The sequence below is a fragment of the Drosophila ananassae genome, chromosome XL, assembly GCF_017639315.1.
Source record: "Drosophila ananassae strain 14024-0371.13 chromosome XL, ASM1763931v2, whole genome shotgun sequence".
Taxonomy (NCBI): Eukaryota; Metazoa; Arthropoda; class Insecta; order Diptera; family Drosophilidae; genus Drosophila; species Drosophila ananassae.
In genome coordinates this window covers 14,265,259-14,282,699 of record NC_057931.1, presented here as the reverse complement: position 1 = coordinate 14,282,699, position 17,441 = coordinate 14,265,259, and the positions used below count along the sequence as shown (strand labels likewise).

Below are 17,441 nucleotides of genomic sequence, written 5' to 3'. Positions count from 1 at the left end.
AAAATTTACAAATTTATATTTAAAAGACCCTCCCTGCACTAATCGATTATCTGACGATATAGTTACCCCTCTGAGGGGCTTAAAAATTATTGCGACATAAATATAACGAAATATAAGAATAATTTCGTATACCAGAACAATAGGCACAATATTGTATTAAAAAATACAAAATATACGTGAAAAGTAATCATAAATAAAATATTGTATAAAAAAATCATGCACAATCATAGTCAAGGCCTTAATTTCATACTATAACTAAACATATCTACTGTCTCTAAGAGGACTAAATATTAAGTCCTCTTAGTTTGTACTTATTTTAACAAAACGAACAAATCGCAATGAAAAGCAAATAAAATTGAAAAAAATAAATCCCGATTTTCTGGCAGGACCCAACAATTTAGTTTTTTCTCATCCCGTTCCAATTTGCTCCACTGTTCTGCTTCGCAACGATCAACGAAGAGGCAGAGCTGAGGGTAGCAGGTGGGTGGGCAGGGAGGAGGGCTTAGTAGTTCGCCGATCGGTGCTTCAACTTGATTTAGTTTTTAGTTTAGTTCAGTTGGTTCAATTGGAAGGGATGCGAAGTGGAGCGATTGCCGAGCGGGGTAAACCCCCCTCCACACCTGCCCCCACCCACCGGCAGCCAGCGATTTCTTGAGTGATTCTGCTCCATCGCCGCAAAACTCAAAATAAAAGTGAGTAAGTGTAAGTACGCTGTGGAATCGGGGATGTGCGATCTCGCACACCCACACAATCGCAGGTGGAAGGAGGTGGGACAGTTATTTCATTCCGCGTTCGTTCGTTCTCGACCTCCTCTTTTTGACGCTCTTTCGTTGCGTTCCGTTTTGATCGCCGTGCGCCTCCGAGCATTTCCGTTTTGCGGGCTTTGATTTGTTTTTTATGTTGTTTTTAATGATTTCCCTATATCTGTTGATATTTTTTGTAGTTACATGTTTAATGAAGGAAATACGAGCCATAATTCCAGCTCCAGTATAAAGCTTTTTTCAAAATGTCCCTTTTTCCCTTTCGCTGGCTTCGTTCGACTTTTCTGCTGGAAGCTGGACTTGAGTAACCCTGAAAATTGCCAAAAGGTAAAAAAAAAAAACAAAAATAAACTAAAAAAAATATAAAGCAAGTGCTAACGCTGCGGCAGCGAAGCTTACGGCAACGCCAGCGCCGACAGCGGCAGAGACATCGGCTGGGAACAGACGTGAGCTTGGAGCGTTCCATTTAAATCAGAACGGTAGAACGGTAGATCGGTTACGGGAGCGACAGAGACGCTGGCGGAGACGGAACGACGGAGGCGGAGACGGAGACGGAAAGACGGACGTCACCGTTAACAAAAAGTGTCAACCGAGTGCCTGCAGCGCTTCAATTCAGCGCGCGCCGCTTAACGGTAACGGTCCTGTTCCGCGATCGCTGGCGAATTTTCTCTCAACCAATAAAAGTTAAAAAAAAAAACAACTAATTCAAGGAATAACAACGCAACAATCAACAGCCATTTTTTTTCTTAATTGTGGGTATCCTGAAAGTGAAACAAAAAAGGATGCGGAACAGTGGAATCGAAACGGAACGGAAGGATTTCAGTGGCGCAGATAGCGAACAAATTTTGATTATTATTATTCAATGAAAATAAATAAAATCAGTGCAGTCAACAGCATTTGTGGTTCAGTGCAGACATTATCATCAGTTTTGGATTATCCGTTGCGATTCGTGCCGCTTTTGTTGAACTGCCATTATCGTGGGCTGTGGTTGTTGTTCCCTGATCGGCGGTGATCACCTTGTTTTGACTTACATTTCGAGTGTTATCTGAGTGGAAACACGACCGATCGAAGAAAGTACTCAGATCAGACAAGAGGGACACGGAAAGATTGCGGAAACGAAGGCGATAGGTTGGGGTTACCAAATGTGGCGCCCTCTATAGGGTTAATTGGCGGAGGCTGGTAGAATTCCTGGCAGCTTTTCAATATTTTAAAGGTTCAAGAAGTTAAAAATGTACACCTTTCAATTTAAAATTATTTAAATTTAAAAATGATGATAAAATTACCGTTGTTTTTAATTTTGTTGTCCTTTTTTTTGAGTGCATCCATGTGATATGTACATATACATATGCAATATGTGTATAATCCGATCAATCAATCTAAATTACACCGCACCCCTCTCGATAGTATCTGTACTGATGAATGATCGATCCACTGAATGCATTTAATTATCGAATTTAGTTCATTATGCAAAAGTGTTTGCTCAACGGCTGTTGCCATATGCAAAAAGTTGACTTGAAAGGGGCCGAATTAACCGTTAGCCGGAGGTATAACGGTGGCATGTTATCGATCAGTCGATTGGCACAACTTGTGCCGCACAAGGGGATCAAAGCGTCGCTGGTTATAGTCCCATAGTCGCAGAAGCACTTCATCCATCATGGGAATTTTGTTTATAAACAAATACCGCCCGCGCCGTTGATCCTCCCCAGTCAGTTTTCAGTCAGTTATTTTGGGGGCTATACGTACTTTTAAACCTATACAGGTATATAGTCCAATCACCGATACATGTGACTGATTTACAGTGGGGATTCTCGAGGCAAAGCCATTGGCATTTAGGGATCAACCTGGGGGGTCTCTTCAAGGAGGCTATGCGAAAAATAGATCTAAAAAATAGATAACAAGAATTTGATTACAAATTTTGCATTCGCTTCATTTAATTCCTACTGAAGCTTCACTGTAGCTATTAATTGTCGTGTTATAGTTCTGGGCTCTGACGTAGTCTTATCATAGGAAGGAGTACCCGATTCTTGGGGAGTTAAAAAATACGATGGGCATGAGACACTGACGGAGGTAACGAGACATTGATAGATCGCAATTCAATTAATCATCTCGCCGACCGGCTTGTAAAACAATGTCATCATTAGCACCAATAGCCTCATCAGGCAGTAAATAGGCCGCCTGGTATTTCCGAGCCGCCATCCAGATTTTTCACAATGCCAGCGATTCTTGTTCCTTATTTTTATCAGAGATTTTTTCACAGCAAACCATTCACATATACATATACATAAATATATAAATATTAAAAAAGAAAGAAAAGAAAATAAAGCACGGCTTTTGACGCTTGACGACTTTTGCGATTATTTACTAAACGTGTTCATTTTGCAGTTGCTGCTATTTATTATTGATTATATGACTATTTAGCGTCGGTATATGTAAATATTTATATATTTAATAATTTTGTTCCACATAATATACGCCACTAGCTGCGAAGGTTCGACAAACTAGTCTATAACTTTCGGGAGGTTCGGAAGCGCTCCACATCAGTCCCACCTGACCTCAAAGATGTGGTCCTTTTGATCTCATTTCTCCACTGATATTTCTGATTTATGATCATCAATTAGTAATCAACTTTATTGTCATATTAAACGTTCTGTTGTCATATTAAACGTTCCACTTGACGTCAGATATTGATTTGATTCATTTACATGATCATCAGGGTTTGAGGGTTTGGGATTATGGATTTACGATGGAGCGTGGGTGAGAAGAGTGTGAACATTCCCGAAGGTTTCCTCAGGCCTGACTTTTCAAATCGGAAACCTAGAAATACAAATTAAGAGATAAACGTGTCTGTTGTCACCAGCTTTATGGGCCGATTACCAGTAATTTCCTGATTTCCGTAAACCTTTTTTTTGGCAGAATTTTCCATTGGCCGGGGGACAAGCCCGAAAAAGCGTTAAAAAGATCGCTTGGCCAACAAACAGACGACAGCGTCACCGAACTGTGTTTGTTCGGAATAAATAGAAACATAAAAAATAAAAGGCAAAGGAACCACAATAAATAAAAAAGACTCCCATTGAACGTCATCGGCATTTCAGTGAGCAAAGTCAGAGCCCGAGGAACGCGCCCAAATGGCGATTTTGGGAATTATTTTATTGTTAACAAATTATTGAAGTGGCTGGTGCCGTTGATTAAAATAAAGAATACACAGACACACAGGCAGGCTGCAGATAATTTAATAGAAATTATACGGCGAAGAAGCGATAATAATAATTAAAACGAGAAAAGCAGAATGTTATCAGCGATCACTTGACTTGAACAAGGCAAATAAACAATTCGAATTGTCCCAATGTAATCGAGCGTGTAATGAGAACAACCGCTGATAGAAATTAAATAGAAGTGGGCAGCAGAAAATAGAAATAGAGAATCAGAAATATTCGCAAAGATTATGTGACGGGACTCACGTGAATCGGCGGGGGATTCCACCCTCCACCCTGACTTGGGGGCGTAAAGTCCGCAAGACCACGAACTACCCCAACATGAACTCATTAAGGCGAACACGACACCGCTGGCATCTTTATCTTTATGATATAGCAAGAATCGTCCACCCCCCAGCACTATCTCCGAGGTATATATATTTATGATACTGTAAGAACTTTCGCCATTAGCAGCCAATCAGTGATCTAAATAATAACTTTTATGGTCACTGTAAGAACTTCAGCCGGCCGGGTGCTTTTCGGCCCAGAAGTTGCATCATTTGCTAAAATATAAATTCACCCGATACCCCATTGATTCATTTATCTTTATGGCGCTTCAAGAACCCTAATCTCATTACCATGACTAAAGCTTGACACCTCGAGCATGTTAAATGCTTTTTTTATATTTTTTTTGTTAACCTTTCTGGGTGGTGTGTGTTTTTTTGCGATCGCTAATTGGCAACCAAGTGCGGTTGACACCCACAGCAGCTTCAGAGCCCAGACCCCAGACCCCAGACCCCAGAGCCCAGACTCCAGACCCCAAGAGGCACCAGCACCAAACCCGTAACCCCCTAAGATCAACCAGACATTCGCACTCACTATATTATTTGCCCGGAAGATAAGAGACGGCGGCGGTCGCGCTAATCGGACTACTTGGCACTGCGAGAAATCGTGCCAAATTAGCGGTAATGCCCTGGGTCCTCTCCGGCGATATGATTAGAAATGTCAATAGGTGTAAGTCGCAGCGATGACGTTGTCTTATGGCACTCCAATACTCCGGAAAAAGTACCGCTCCCGAAATATCAACTATATCATCCAATGACGAATAGGTAGGGGTGCGCGTGGTATATCTCTTTTCGAGTAGACCAATAACGGATACTGTATTTTGGGCTATACGTTTGGAATATTTTCAGCCATCATTTGAATGTGAAACGCCTCGAAAAAAGTCCTTAAAAATAATTTTGGTTTTTGGGAGTTTCTTGACCAAAAACATGCTGAAACCCATAAGACCTCACGTTTGAGAAGTAGTGCAGCCCTTGCGGGCATTTTAGTCCGGTATCACCCCTATCAAACATATATAAAACATATAGACAACAACTAGAGCAACTGGCCAGTACTTGAGCAATCGCAATCAAGCTTCGATTAGCGGCGATACAACCATAAATAACGACAGACAATATAAAGAAACCATCGCCCACCGAAAACCTCCGATCCGAAATAAAAAGCAATTCCCGATCCGTTTCGAATTTTTAAACCATAACCTGAGGCAATATATCTCATATCTGATATATACCTTGCAGTTAGAGCGAATCCTCGACGATAATGTCGCCGAATCGCTGGATCCTGCTTTTGATTTTCTATATATCCTATTTGATGTTCGGGGCTGCCATCTACTACCACATCGAACACGGCGAGGAGAAGGAAGCCAGGGCCGAGGAGCTGAAGGAGCGCATCGAGATCAACGGTGGGTGAGCCAAATAATTTTCCACTTTACCTATAAAAAATATACATATATGATAAACTTAAGTCATAAGCATAGAAGACATCTGCGTGATCCGTGGGTGGAAGTTTTGGGGCATGTGACCCACTGACTAAATGGTCGTCCACGACTTGGTTAGAAAGTCTGGGATAAGTCAAGTGATTTCCACCACAATCTATGCAAGTTATAACGGTTTTTTAATATTTAACAAATATTTACAAAATATAGTAACTTTTAAACGTAGGATCGCAGTAGGATAATAGATACTTTTTTCAAAATTTGATTTATAGTTACTACAAGTTACTACTTCTACAAAACCTGAACAAAAAGAATTTAAGAGAAAAAATATCCCCTAAATAATAATTATAGAAAACTCCAATCTATTGTTATAAGTATAAAAAAAATTCAACAAAATAAAATATATTTCAAAGATGTAAATATTTATATTTGTAAAATTATTACTTTGGAACTTTGGAATAATGCCTCAAAAACTAAAACAAAATAATATCTAATAACGAAGTAAAAAATTGTAAAGCCCCCATCTAGCCCAAAAATAACTCATAAAAGATCTCTAAAATTTAAATATAATTTTATTTATATTTTTATTATTCGCTTTTTATTGCAAAACGTGCGTAAATGTTGTTTAAGAAGAAAATGTGTGAGCTTTACGATTCCACAAGTCTGGAGCAATCCGGACTAGCGACCTCTATAAGCCGATACACCCGCAAAAACTGTATTCGCATATGGAGTGGGTCTGTGTAAGTGCGATTATATCGGCGCTAAATCAAGCCGCAGTCTCGGATGTATTTATTTTGATGCCTCTTCAATTGCAATAAATCCGATCCGATCCGAAATTAAATAGCACATAAAATGTGTTAATTACGCAAGCAAATAACCCATAAACACTCTAATTAGTAACCACCGACCCAAGACGTGTGTGTGGATCGCGGAGATTGAATCCCCGGAATGGGCAAGCGGAATCCGAATCGTAATCGGAATACGCAACTATAGCCATTAATCTAAGGGTCACTCGATCGAGTGTAACGAACTGTCAAGGGTTCTCCGATAGGCGATCGATCGGTGGCAATTGTGGAGGATTCACTGTAACCCCAACTAATGCCCCCCATGTCCATATCTTCGCCGGGTATCTCTGTGAATATATAAGCAGGTAAAGTCACCGTAATCACACCCGACTTTGTTCCACAAAACACTTCAATCGGTTAAATGCCGGTTGGCCGGGCAGGCGGACACACGGACACACGGACACTCGGACACTCGGAAAGAGGGACAAACGGACAGTTGGACAGCCGATGAGTTTCAAGTGTTCACAAACATGTGATCATCACATTTGAGCTATTTGACACTCGATGATAAGAAGGCGACCAGGTCCAATCGAAGGGATACCTGTCCTGGTAAAAAAAAAAGAAATTCCAAGAGCAAAGTGATTGATGATTGATCAGCGATGGAACTTTTTTTAGTCAAGACCATAACTCCAGATAGCTAATCTATCAAGGACAATTAAGTTTAATTAATTGAGCAATGAACTACCCGATTTCCATGTTTCAATGGGACATATGTACATACATCCCCCATGGACATCGGAATTCCAACGACTGCAGCGTGGAAAATTTGTGCAATCTTTTCCCATAACGATCTCTAATGGAATTAATTTATCAATTTGTTTGCCTCAAACTTTTCCGGGCTGAGAGCTGGGAAGGCGTCTTTAACCTCTCGAAAAGTCGAGAGGACTTCGAGGCAAGAATTCAAGATAATGATCGACTTGTATGAACAAATTGCCGGCAATCAAGACCCACACGGGGCCAAACAAAGGCGATTAAATTGTAGAGGTGGAGGGCCCCCAACTATATGGCGGATATATAAAGAGCTCTGTGTTAATGCCTGAATTGCCCCAATTGTGTCCCGCCGAGATCCAGGGAAAGTCGGCTCCGATCTCTATCTGAGACGACACCAGATGTCATCCAGTCCAGTTGCTGTCCCTTTTGTTGACAGAGTGGCATCCGTGGGACAGTAACGCATTTATTGAATTATGCAATTCGTTAAAAGATTACCCGGGGAGTCTGCCCCTCCCTCTGGAAATTGTTGCCGTTTTCCACAAGGGCTTTTATTGAATGATTGCAGTCGCAAAAATTGCACAGAGCATCTCCCATCTCCCAGCCCGATGAACTTGGCCATAAAGGTTAGGGCGCGATCTCGGCAGGTGTTTTGCACTCGTCCTGATAAGGCAACTAGTTTCCCTTTTGGGCTGCTCATTCAATAATTTCATAATAGCCATTCATTGAGTGTCTGTCGAGGCTCTGGTTTCCGTTTTATTTAATCAATTTATTTTTTAATCTATTGTATAACCCAGAGAGAGTTTTCAGAGATAGTTCCATAATCACTTTCTGTAAGTGATATGCCATTTCAAAGGCGTCTAAATAACTGGCAATGTAACTTAGTTGTTATAAAGACTAAGTTGTTATTTTACTGAACATTTATTTATTTTTTGAATACGATCTCTACAGCCTTCCTATACTCCTCCTTGGATTTGAATCGTTCCAAACCAAATCGTTCCTGACCTACAACAAGAGCGTCTCAAGTATTCGCAATTAATTTGTTTGATAAACATCTCGCCGGCCGACGGGGGTCGCTTGATTGAACGCATTTCAATCATCCGGAGCCGCAAGTGTACGGGTCGGGTCAAGAACGTGATTTAAGTTCAAGCTATGGGATACACTCAGAGAAAAGCCTTTTGAAATAATGAATAAATGCTTAGAGTGGTTCTTAGCAGCAGTTATTATTTTAATACTTATTTTTTTTTCTACATAAAAATCTTTATAAAAATTATCTTGTCTAAAATCCCTGAAAACACAACAAATTTCTCTCTCTGTTTTTAATGAAAACAGAAATCACGGTCACCTGTCCCGTGACAATTGTTTTAGTGTAAAATGTTACACTTTGGAAAGGGGGAACTTTTTCAAATGGTTCCATTCCGGATCTCTGGTCTCTAACGGATTTTCCCCAGCGAGAGGAAATATCACGTTGGCAACCGAATTAATTTAGATTCCGGGGACTCTTTTGTGCCCATTGTGGACTTTTTTTACGGAAAGCGAAAAAAGAAAAGGCGGAAGGTTAGCGCCGGCTTCCGGATTGGATCGGATCGGCTTGGGTTGACCAGACACGTGAGACCACAATAGCTGGAAACCAATTAGGTTTGATTTGATTTTACGCTCTATCGGCTACGATCTTTTTTAATGTGATTTATTTATTTTGTGATTTATTTCTATTTCTTGTGTTTCGTTTCAGCCTATTTGCTGGAAGAACTGTCCGACAAAAACACGAGCACACAGAATGAGATTCTGGAGAGGATTTCGGACTACTGCGGCAAGCCGGTGACGGACTATACGAAGGACGAGTACGAGATTCCGTACACATGGACATTCTACCACGCCTTCTTTTTCGCCTTCACCGTGTGCTCCACGGTGGGTTACGGAAACATTTCCCCTACCACCTTCGCCGGACGGATGATCATGATTGCCTATTCCGTGATCGGCATTCCCGTCAACGGAATCCTCTTCGCCGGGTTGGGCGAGTATTTCGGAAGAACGGTAGGCCTCTTCTCCCACAAATATACGCTGGCATTTCAAAAATTTTCATTTTTAAATGCATCTAGTTCGAGGCCATCTACCGCCGTTATAAGAAGTACAAAATGTCAACGGATATGCATTACGTGCCGCCACAGTTGGGGCTGATCACCACCGTGGTTATAGCCCTGATTCCCGGTATAGCCCTGTTTCTCCTTCTGCCCTCCTGGGTCTTCACGTACTTTGAGAACTGGCCCTATTCGATTTCGCTTTACTACAGCTATGTGACCACAACCACGATAGGATTTGGAGACTATGTACCCACCTTTGGACCTAACCAGGTAAGGGGTGTTTTTCAGTAAAACTTCAAGTCTCTTTTACACTATGATACCCAATACTCTCCTATAGAGTTATATATAAAAATTAACATATAAGTTATGTATCATATAAGAGTAACATATAAATTAATAAGCAAAAAGAATTTTTAGGCGTGGAGAGTTCCTATAATAAACTATCAAAAGATTTTTTTAATAATTAAATAGAAAGCATTTTACTGACTGTTCAAAACCCATTTTCTAAACCTCGAAGGCTTTTACCTTTAAGGTAACAAATTAATTAAAACAGGATTGTGTTTCTGGACGACAATACTCTGAACTCTCTATCTATAGTGTACTAGTAGTACACTTTAAATAAAAATAAAAAACGCTTTAGGGATAGTCATCAGATATTTTATAATGGAATCTAGTAGTACCACTACCAGAAGGCAGTTTCTGATAATAACCGAGACTGTGATTATTATATGTTTTTTTTTCAAATAATGAAATCCTTATTTTATGATTTTTATTATTTGTTCAATATATTATTGTTATTTTTTTAATAAAAAAAAATAATAAAATCATAACACAATAATTTGTTTTTCATTGTCTTTGCTCAAGGACCAAGAAATTAATTTTTAATTGAAGGTTACAAAAATTAAAATCGAAAAAAACAGCGTCTTAAACAGCTATGTATGTAGGTTTTGCCAAAACGAATCGACACCAATAAGTAGACTATAAGTTTAGATATTATAAGTTCATTATTCGATTCATTGTTGGATCCTGTATTGGATCATCCTGTAAAATAAAAATTCCCAATTATTAAAATTTAAACGCAACATTTAAATAAGTAGCTTTTGCATTAAGCTCAATTTAAGCCAATTTAAGATTGCCTTTGAATATTCCTTTCTACTAATCAAACTCTTAAACATTTTTTAGCCTCGTGAGTTTGGCGGCTGGTTTGTGGTTTACCAAATCTTTGTGATCATCTGGTTCATATTCTCCCTCGGCTACCTGGTCATGATTATGACATTCATCACCCGGTAAGTAGAGTTCGTAACACCGGAGATCCATTGCATGTCCTTGGGCTGCCCCTCTTTGTTGAACTGTCTTGTAAATTGTCTGCATGTGCTAACCAATTTTTTGGGCCACCTCCCATCCAACAAATGACACGAACAGGGGACTTCAGAGCAAGAAACTGGCCTATTTGGAGCAACAGCTGTCCTCCAACCTGAAGGCCACCCAGAACCGCATCTGGACGGGTGTCACCAAGGACGTTGGCTACCTGCGGCGCATGCTCAACGAGCTGTATATCCTGAAAGTTAAGGTAAAAATGTCACCCATCATGATGAGACTACCAATGGGCTAGCACTGAACATTCATAGAAATGAATCTTACTAATTGGACTTTATTAACTGGCATGCCTCAATCATACTTAACATTAAAGAACAGATTTCAAATTATTAAATAATTCAAGTGAAATACAAGGGAGAATAGCTGAGAAAGCTTTTTTAAAATAAAACCACAAAACATGCAATATAGGGTTAACTTTTTCTAAAAATATTATTTAAGCATTCACTAATTAATCGGCATTTTAATCTTTTAAATCTTAATGGCACAAAATATCAAATGGGCTTCCACTTTTAGTATTACCTTTAAATATCACAATAATAATTTTTATATTCCTTAAAAAAAATAACTTCATAGAATATTATTTCAAAATACGTTCATTCTAATCATTCATACAAACCGGGATGAAACTATATTTTTTGTTACACACTCGTCGACTTTGAACATTAATGTAAAGCCTAGACTAAAAATTAAAATTAAATGTCTAATCCCAACTGTACGCGTTTGAAACTCTGACTAAGCGGTCTTCAACACTAAACCCTTCGAACATCCTTGTAAAACAGCTCAAAAATTCTCTGTTTTTAGTTTTGTCGAAAGAGAAATAGAAAAAAACCGAAAAATAAGGCTAAGATTGAGCAGAAGAAGAAGATTAAACTGCGTAAGTAATTCCCCAAAAGAATCCATGATTTTGGATAATTCTTAGACGTTTGGAAAGTGCTAGCTCCCTTGGCTTAGAAACCTCCATTTGATAGTTCCCAAAATAAAAACCAAACACTAATCTTAAACTTTTTTTTTACATGAACAACATCAACAAAAACACCAAAATCTACGCAACATAAAACACCAAAAATAAAAATTTTAAAAATATCTTTTAAACATCAACACAAAAAAACGAAATTTAAAATTTTAATAACTTCAATTTGGCTCTTTTTTACTTTCCATATGATCTCAAATATTTAATTTAAAATGAAATATATTTTTGAAAATTTTATTATTTTAAAAACATTTTAACTTTCAACGCAATTACCGATTTAATTCACTCTTTGATTATTTTTGAATTTAAACTTAAAAATTTAAAAAACATTTATGAAAAATGTATCCTTGGCGACGAAATCTTGAATTGCTGGCCATGATTAACCCACCTTTAGCCCGTGTACACCGATGTAGATATCGCCTACACCCTGCCGCGCTCCAACTCGTGTCCGGACCTGAGCATGTACCGCCTGGAGCCGGCGCCCATGCCCAGCCGGAAGCGGGCCTTCTCCGTGTGCGCCGACCTGGCGGAGGCCCAGAAGGCCGGCCTGGTCCACGCCAGCTCCGACACGGAGCTGAGCAAGCTGGACAGGGAGAAGACGTTCGAGACGGCGGAGGCGTACCGCCAGACCACGGATCTCCTCGCCAAGGTGGTCAGTGCCCTGGCCACCGTGAAGCCCCCGCCGGCGGATGCCGACGATGCAGCGTTGTACGGCGGCTACCACGGCTTCTCCGATTCGCAAATCCTGGCCAGTGAATGGTCATTCTCCACGGTAAATGAGTTCAGTACGCCGCGACGTCCCAGGCCGAGGGCCTGCTCCGACTTCAACCTGGAGCCCCCGCACTGGCAGAGCGAGCGTCCCCTAAGATCGGGGCACAACGAGTGGACCTGGAGCGGGGACAACCAGCAAATCCAGGAGGCCTTCAACCAGCGGTACAAGGACGCGGTGGTGCCGCGCCTCCAGGAGGAGGAGACTTTCGAGGATCAGCTAAAGAAGCCGGCCAAAAAGTTCTCCATGCCGGACGGACTACGCCGTCTGTTTCCATTCCAGAAGAAGCGTCCTTCGCAGGACGTGGAGCGAAAGTTGTCAGTGGTTTCGGTGCCGGAGGGTGTGCCAAGACCGCCATTGGATTATCACAGCAACACCGTAACGGCTGCCTCCAGTCAGTCGTATCTCAGGAACGGCCGTGGTCCGCCGCCACCGTTTGCCGCCTCCAACGGCAGCCTTGCCAGCGGCGGCGGAATCACCAACTTGGGCTTCCAGCTGGAGGAGGGACAGGCCACGCCACCGGTAACAGGCGCCTATCAACGCCGCGCCACCCCGGGCAAGCGCCGCCGGGAGAGCATCTACACCCAGAACCCCGCCATTTCCGCCCGCCGCGGCAGCATGTATCCGCCCACGGCTCAGGCCCTGGCGCAGATGCAGATGCGCCGCGGCAGTCTGGCCACCAGCGGCTCCGGTTCCGCCGCCATGGCTGCGGTAGCCGCCCGCCGGGGTAGCCTCTTCCCGGCCACTGCCGCCTCTGCTACTTCGATGACTTCCAACACCACGCCTCGCAGGAGCAGCATCTTTTCGGTCACCTCTGACAAGGACATGAATGTCCTGGAGCAGACCACCATTGCGGATTTGATTCGGGCACTGGAAGTGGTCCACACCCACGCCGTCTTGGACGAACAACAGCAGGCTGCGGCGGCCGGAGGTGGAGGGTCCAACACTAAGGGAGGACGCAAGCAGCGGAAGATGGGCAATGCCGGGCTGGACCCACCTCAGTTGCCGCCCATACTGTCACTATTCGCCGGAGATCAGACCAGGAACCTACAAATGGCAGCCACCAATCGCTTATATGCGCGCCGGTCCACCATTGTGGGCACCATGTCCCCCTTGGCGGGAGGAGGCGGAGCTGGTGCATCCGGAGGAGCAGCAGTAGGAGGGGCAGCAGGAGCCTCTGCTGTGCGCTCTCTTCTGGAGCCTCCTCCAAGTTATACAGAGAGGGCTGAGCCAGCAAATGTCACATCAACTCCAGTGGCCAATCCGGTGGGACAAAGCAAATTCCGGCGTCGCTTCAGTGTTCGACCCACGGCTTTGCAGATTCCCCCGGGTCAGGCACCACCGCCTGGTGTCAGCCTATCGGAGACATCCTCGTCACAAACCGCCCTGCAGAGGCGTCTGTCGCTGAGACCTTCGCCTTTGGCCAGAGAACTGTCCCCCACATCGCCGCCCGCCGGAGGCAGTGCAGGCACAAGTGGCGGCGTCGAGGAGACGGGAGCACAGCGTCTGCTACCTTTGCCTGCCGGCACCAGACCCAGCACCAGTAGCACCCATTCACCGCTCTCCAGGATTGTCCAGATCTCGCAGGCTCAAAGGAAGAGCAGCATGCCCAGCTCAGGAGTGGGCCCAGCAGGAGGAGCTGGTTCGGGATCCGGAGCGGGACCAGGACCTGGACCAAGTCCTGCCGGCGAAAAGTAGTCCTTCAGCTTCTACCAAGTCCATACATTTTTTTTGCTAGTTATATAAAAAGAATTACTCTACGTCTCTCTTCCATTTATTATTATTGCATCTACCATATATTAACTATTTCTACAATATATTTATGTATATCTGCCAAAAGTCCTTTAGGTTTAAAGATAATTCTATCCAGTTATCGTAGTGTTATGTATTATTAATGCTGTCTCCCTCTAATCTACTACTGTTATCCTGTATTTATATCTGCTGTATCTCCTTATCTATTCCACCAATCCTGTATTGCTAAGAAGGGGCTTATATGAACAAAATCGAAGCATTCATTCTAATATTCCACTTTACCTGAGGTGGCTAAGTTTTCATTTAGCACTTCTTTCCTTCTTCATCCCTAATAATGTTATATTATAAAGATTATAATAAAAACGATTTATATAACAAGATTTTTGAGGACTTATTTGTTGAATTACCACAATATATTATTATATTTTTATACCCTTGCAGAGGGTATTATAATTTTGGTCAAAAGTGTGCAACGCAGTGAAGGAGACATCTCCGACCCTATAAAGTATATATATTCTTGATCAGGATCACCTCCTGAGTCGATATAAGCATGTCCGTCTGTCCGTCGGTCCGTCTGTCCGTCCGTCTGTCTGTCTGTCCGTCTGTCTGTCGGTTTCTACGCAAACTAGTCTCTCAGTTTTAGAGCTATCGAATTGAAACTTTGCACACATCCTTCTTTTCCTTGCAGGTAGTACATAAGTCGGAACGGCCGAGATCGGTCGACTATATCCTATAGCTGCCATATAACTGATTGATCGGAAATGCCATAACTTTGGTGTTTTTTAAGATAGAGGGTTGGTCCGCGCATGTTATATTTGACCAAAATATCTTATGTACAAAATTTCATAAGGATCGGCCGACTATATCCTATAGCTGTCATACAACGATCGAAGTTGGTATAACTTTGGTGTTTTTTAAGTTAGAAAGATGGGACTTGGTACAGATTCTATTTTGGACAAAATAATCTGATTTGCCAAATTTCATAAGGATCGGCCGACTATATACGATCTTCTATATATCTAATAATATAAGATGCGTGGCGCCACCTAGCGGACTGCGACTGAACTGCAAGGGTATATCAACTTCGGCTCCGCCCGAAGTTAGCTTTCCTTTCTTGTTTATTAATAATTTCACAACACAACCGGAGTGGACGGCTATAGTCGAGTTTCCGATTTGGCGGAACTTTATTTTCTATGTACGTGTTACGTTTAAAAAGAAGGCGGGCTTTTCAAATTTTGAGAGGTTTTTTAGACAAAGCACTGGATTAAGTCCCATTTAGTACTTTTTTCTGATCCCCAAAACTTAAGGGGTTTGGCAGCTTAAAAAAAATGGATTTTTATTTTATTTTTTTTTATAAATTTCTACAGAATCTCGAGAACATTCTTCAATATTTTCAAACGATTCTCAAGAACTTGAACAAAGGATTTTTTTTTCGTTTATAAAAACTATTTTAAAAAAATCACCAAAATTTGAATTTTTTTGCAAAAAGGTGTCCCAAAAATACAATTTTCACTTCTTTTTTCCTTCGTTCAGTTTCTAGTTTTCTTAATGGCTGAATGTTTAATATTTCTTTCTGAAAACTTCAGAAATTGTTCTTCAAATATGTATATTTAAGAAACTTAAAAGTTGTAATAAAATTTTGCATTCTTTATATAAACAAAAAATTATTGAAAATAGCCCTTTTTTTGGGCTTATTAGACAAATTGGGATTATTAGACAACCCAGTATCCTAACTGTGACTCAAAGAACTTACCTTTGCTCAAACCTTATGAGGACAGACGGTTTCGCTTCCCACGTCGTAAGAGATAGTTATCCCTTAAAAGACATCTTAAAAAAAGTGTTATATGATTTTTAGAAATTTCCCCTAACATGGCTTACTATGATTTACAATTTTATAAAAAATTAAATTTATTAAATAAAAGCAGAACATGGCTTACTATGATTTACAATTTTATAAAAAATTAAATTTATTAAATAAAAGCAGAACATGGCTTACTATGATTTACAATTTTATAAAAAATTAAATTTATTAAATAAAAGCAGAAGTGAGATGAACCGTCCCTCTTTTAATGCCTTGTTCATGCAACATGGGTTATTCAATTTGGACACGAGAAGATCTTCTCCAATTGGATTACAAATATTTAACCAAATCGCTCGATAGTTTATAAGAAAAATGTTTAAAATTAATAACTTGCTAAAAAAGTCACAAACGCCGAAACAATTTGAGGAATATCGAATTAGGAATGTAAAATGGTGCAGAAGCTGTCGGTTTTTATGAGATAATAGTGATCGCGAATGAGATTAATGATCCTCCAGAGAAGAAAATCTTGTTTATCCTTTTACATTTAACTTTTATTAACGATTTAACACTATTTAACAAACTATTTATAAACTATTTGTAGGTTTTAAACTAAATATTTCTAGTAGACGGACTAGAACTTGACTGCTTTAGTCCTTGTTATGGTCGGAATAATATGGTCTAATGTATAATCTCTCTTCTCTTCTATTGGCATAATAAATTCAACAAAATGATGTATGTAAATGTTGTGTATGTATACCTCGTATACCTAACAGAAACAAGTTTTTAAAAGCCTTAGTTTTTTCTAAGGCTCTATGAAAAGCTAATGATTAAATCATAGATCGTCATCAATGCCATATGGGAGCGGCAGCTGAGAGAGTTTTTCCCAATTTAGTGCCGACTCCTCATTCTCTACGTCCTCATCTTCCATGCTCCACTCCTTTTCCTGGTCTATAGTGTCCTTTTTCTCGTCCGTTTCTCGTCGTTTCTGTTCCTGGTCCTCCTCGTAGCACTCCAGCACTCGCTCTATTATTGCATGCTGGGCTCTTAGCTTGCTGTCACGCTTGCGCTGTTCCTGTATCTCGAGTTCGGTTACGGCGGGACTGATGGATCCCGGTTGACGCCAGATTATAGAAACTTGCTCCGGCGATGGGGCATTTAAACGGGCATAAATGGTATTCAAACGGGCGGCAATATCACTCGGTTCGGTGCCCCGAATTTGGGGAAACTTTTCTCCACTTTTCTTCGATTTGTAGCGGAACATCTTGAAAATAAATTCTCAAATAATTAAATGAACTTTAGAACCTTTCCGCTTGGAATGTGGCTTGCGAATGAATAAGGCATTAAGATTTTCCCAGCTCCCATTTGACATCATTTGACACCTACCAAATCGGGCTACTTCGTTTTAGGTA

General features: G+C 41.1%; 1 protein-coding gene and 1 long non-coding RNA gene across 7 annotated transcripts; one reads left to right on the top strand and one right to left on the bottom strand.

The window, feature by feature from the left end:
• The first annotated feature begins 482 nt into the window (after positions 1–482).
• On the top strand, positions 483–14,611 carry LOC6502919 (open rectifier potassium channel protein 1). 6 transcript variants are annotated; one of them, XM_032455945.2, is made up of 8 exons: positions 1,113–1,513; positions 5,533–5,696; positions 9,015–9,316; positions 9,382–9,633; positions 10,546–10,649; positions 10,786–10,933; positions 11,542–11,614; positions 12,124–14,611. In XM_032455945.2, the coding sequence occupies exons 2-8, from the start codon at positions 5,555–5,557 to the stop codon at positions 14,175–14,177; spliced, it is 3,075 nt and encodes a 1,024-aa protein (XP_032311836.1). In that variant the 5' UTR covers positions 1,113–1,513; positions 5,533–5,554; the 3' UTR covers positions 14,178–14,611. The 6 variants fall into 6 exon arrangements, with proteins under 6 accessions (XP_001963589.1, XP_032311835.1, XP_032311836.1 ...); XM_001963553.4 differs by lacking the exons at positions 1,113–1,513; positions 11,542–11,614 and adding an exon at positions 483–692 and having other exon boundaries at positions 12,105–14,611; XM_032455944.2 differs by lacking the exons at positions 1,113–1,513; positions 11,542–11,614 and adding an exon at positions 483–702 and having other exon boundaries at positions 12,105–14,611.
• Positions 1,014–2,035, bottom strand: LOC116656397. Its single transcript, XR_004311367.2, has 2 exons — positions 1,793–2,035; positions 1,014–1,071 (listed from the first exon to the last, which is right to left on the bottom strand). It is a non-coding gene; the product is annotated as an uncharacterized LOC116656397 (long non-coding RNA).
• Positions 14,612–17,441: the final 2,830 nt, after the last annotated feature.

Excerpts from the sequence above, each read along its gene's own strand:
- LOC6502919 (XM_032455945.2), top strand. The coding sequence starts at position 5,555 with ATGTCGCCGAATCGCTGGATCCTGCTTTTGATTTTCTATATATCCTAT. Across the intron at positions 9,634-10,545 it reads CCACCTTTGGACCTAACCAG|CCTCGTGAGTTTGGCGGCTG; the intron begins GTAAGGGGTGTT and ends AACATTTTTTAG. Across the intron at positions 11,615-12,123 it reads GAAGAAGAAGATTAAACTGC|ATATCGCCTACACCCTGCCG; the intron begins GTAAGTAATTCC and ends ACACCGATGTAG.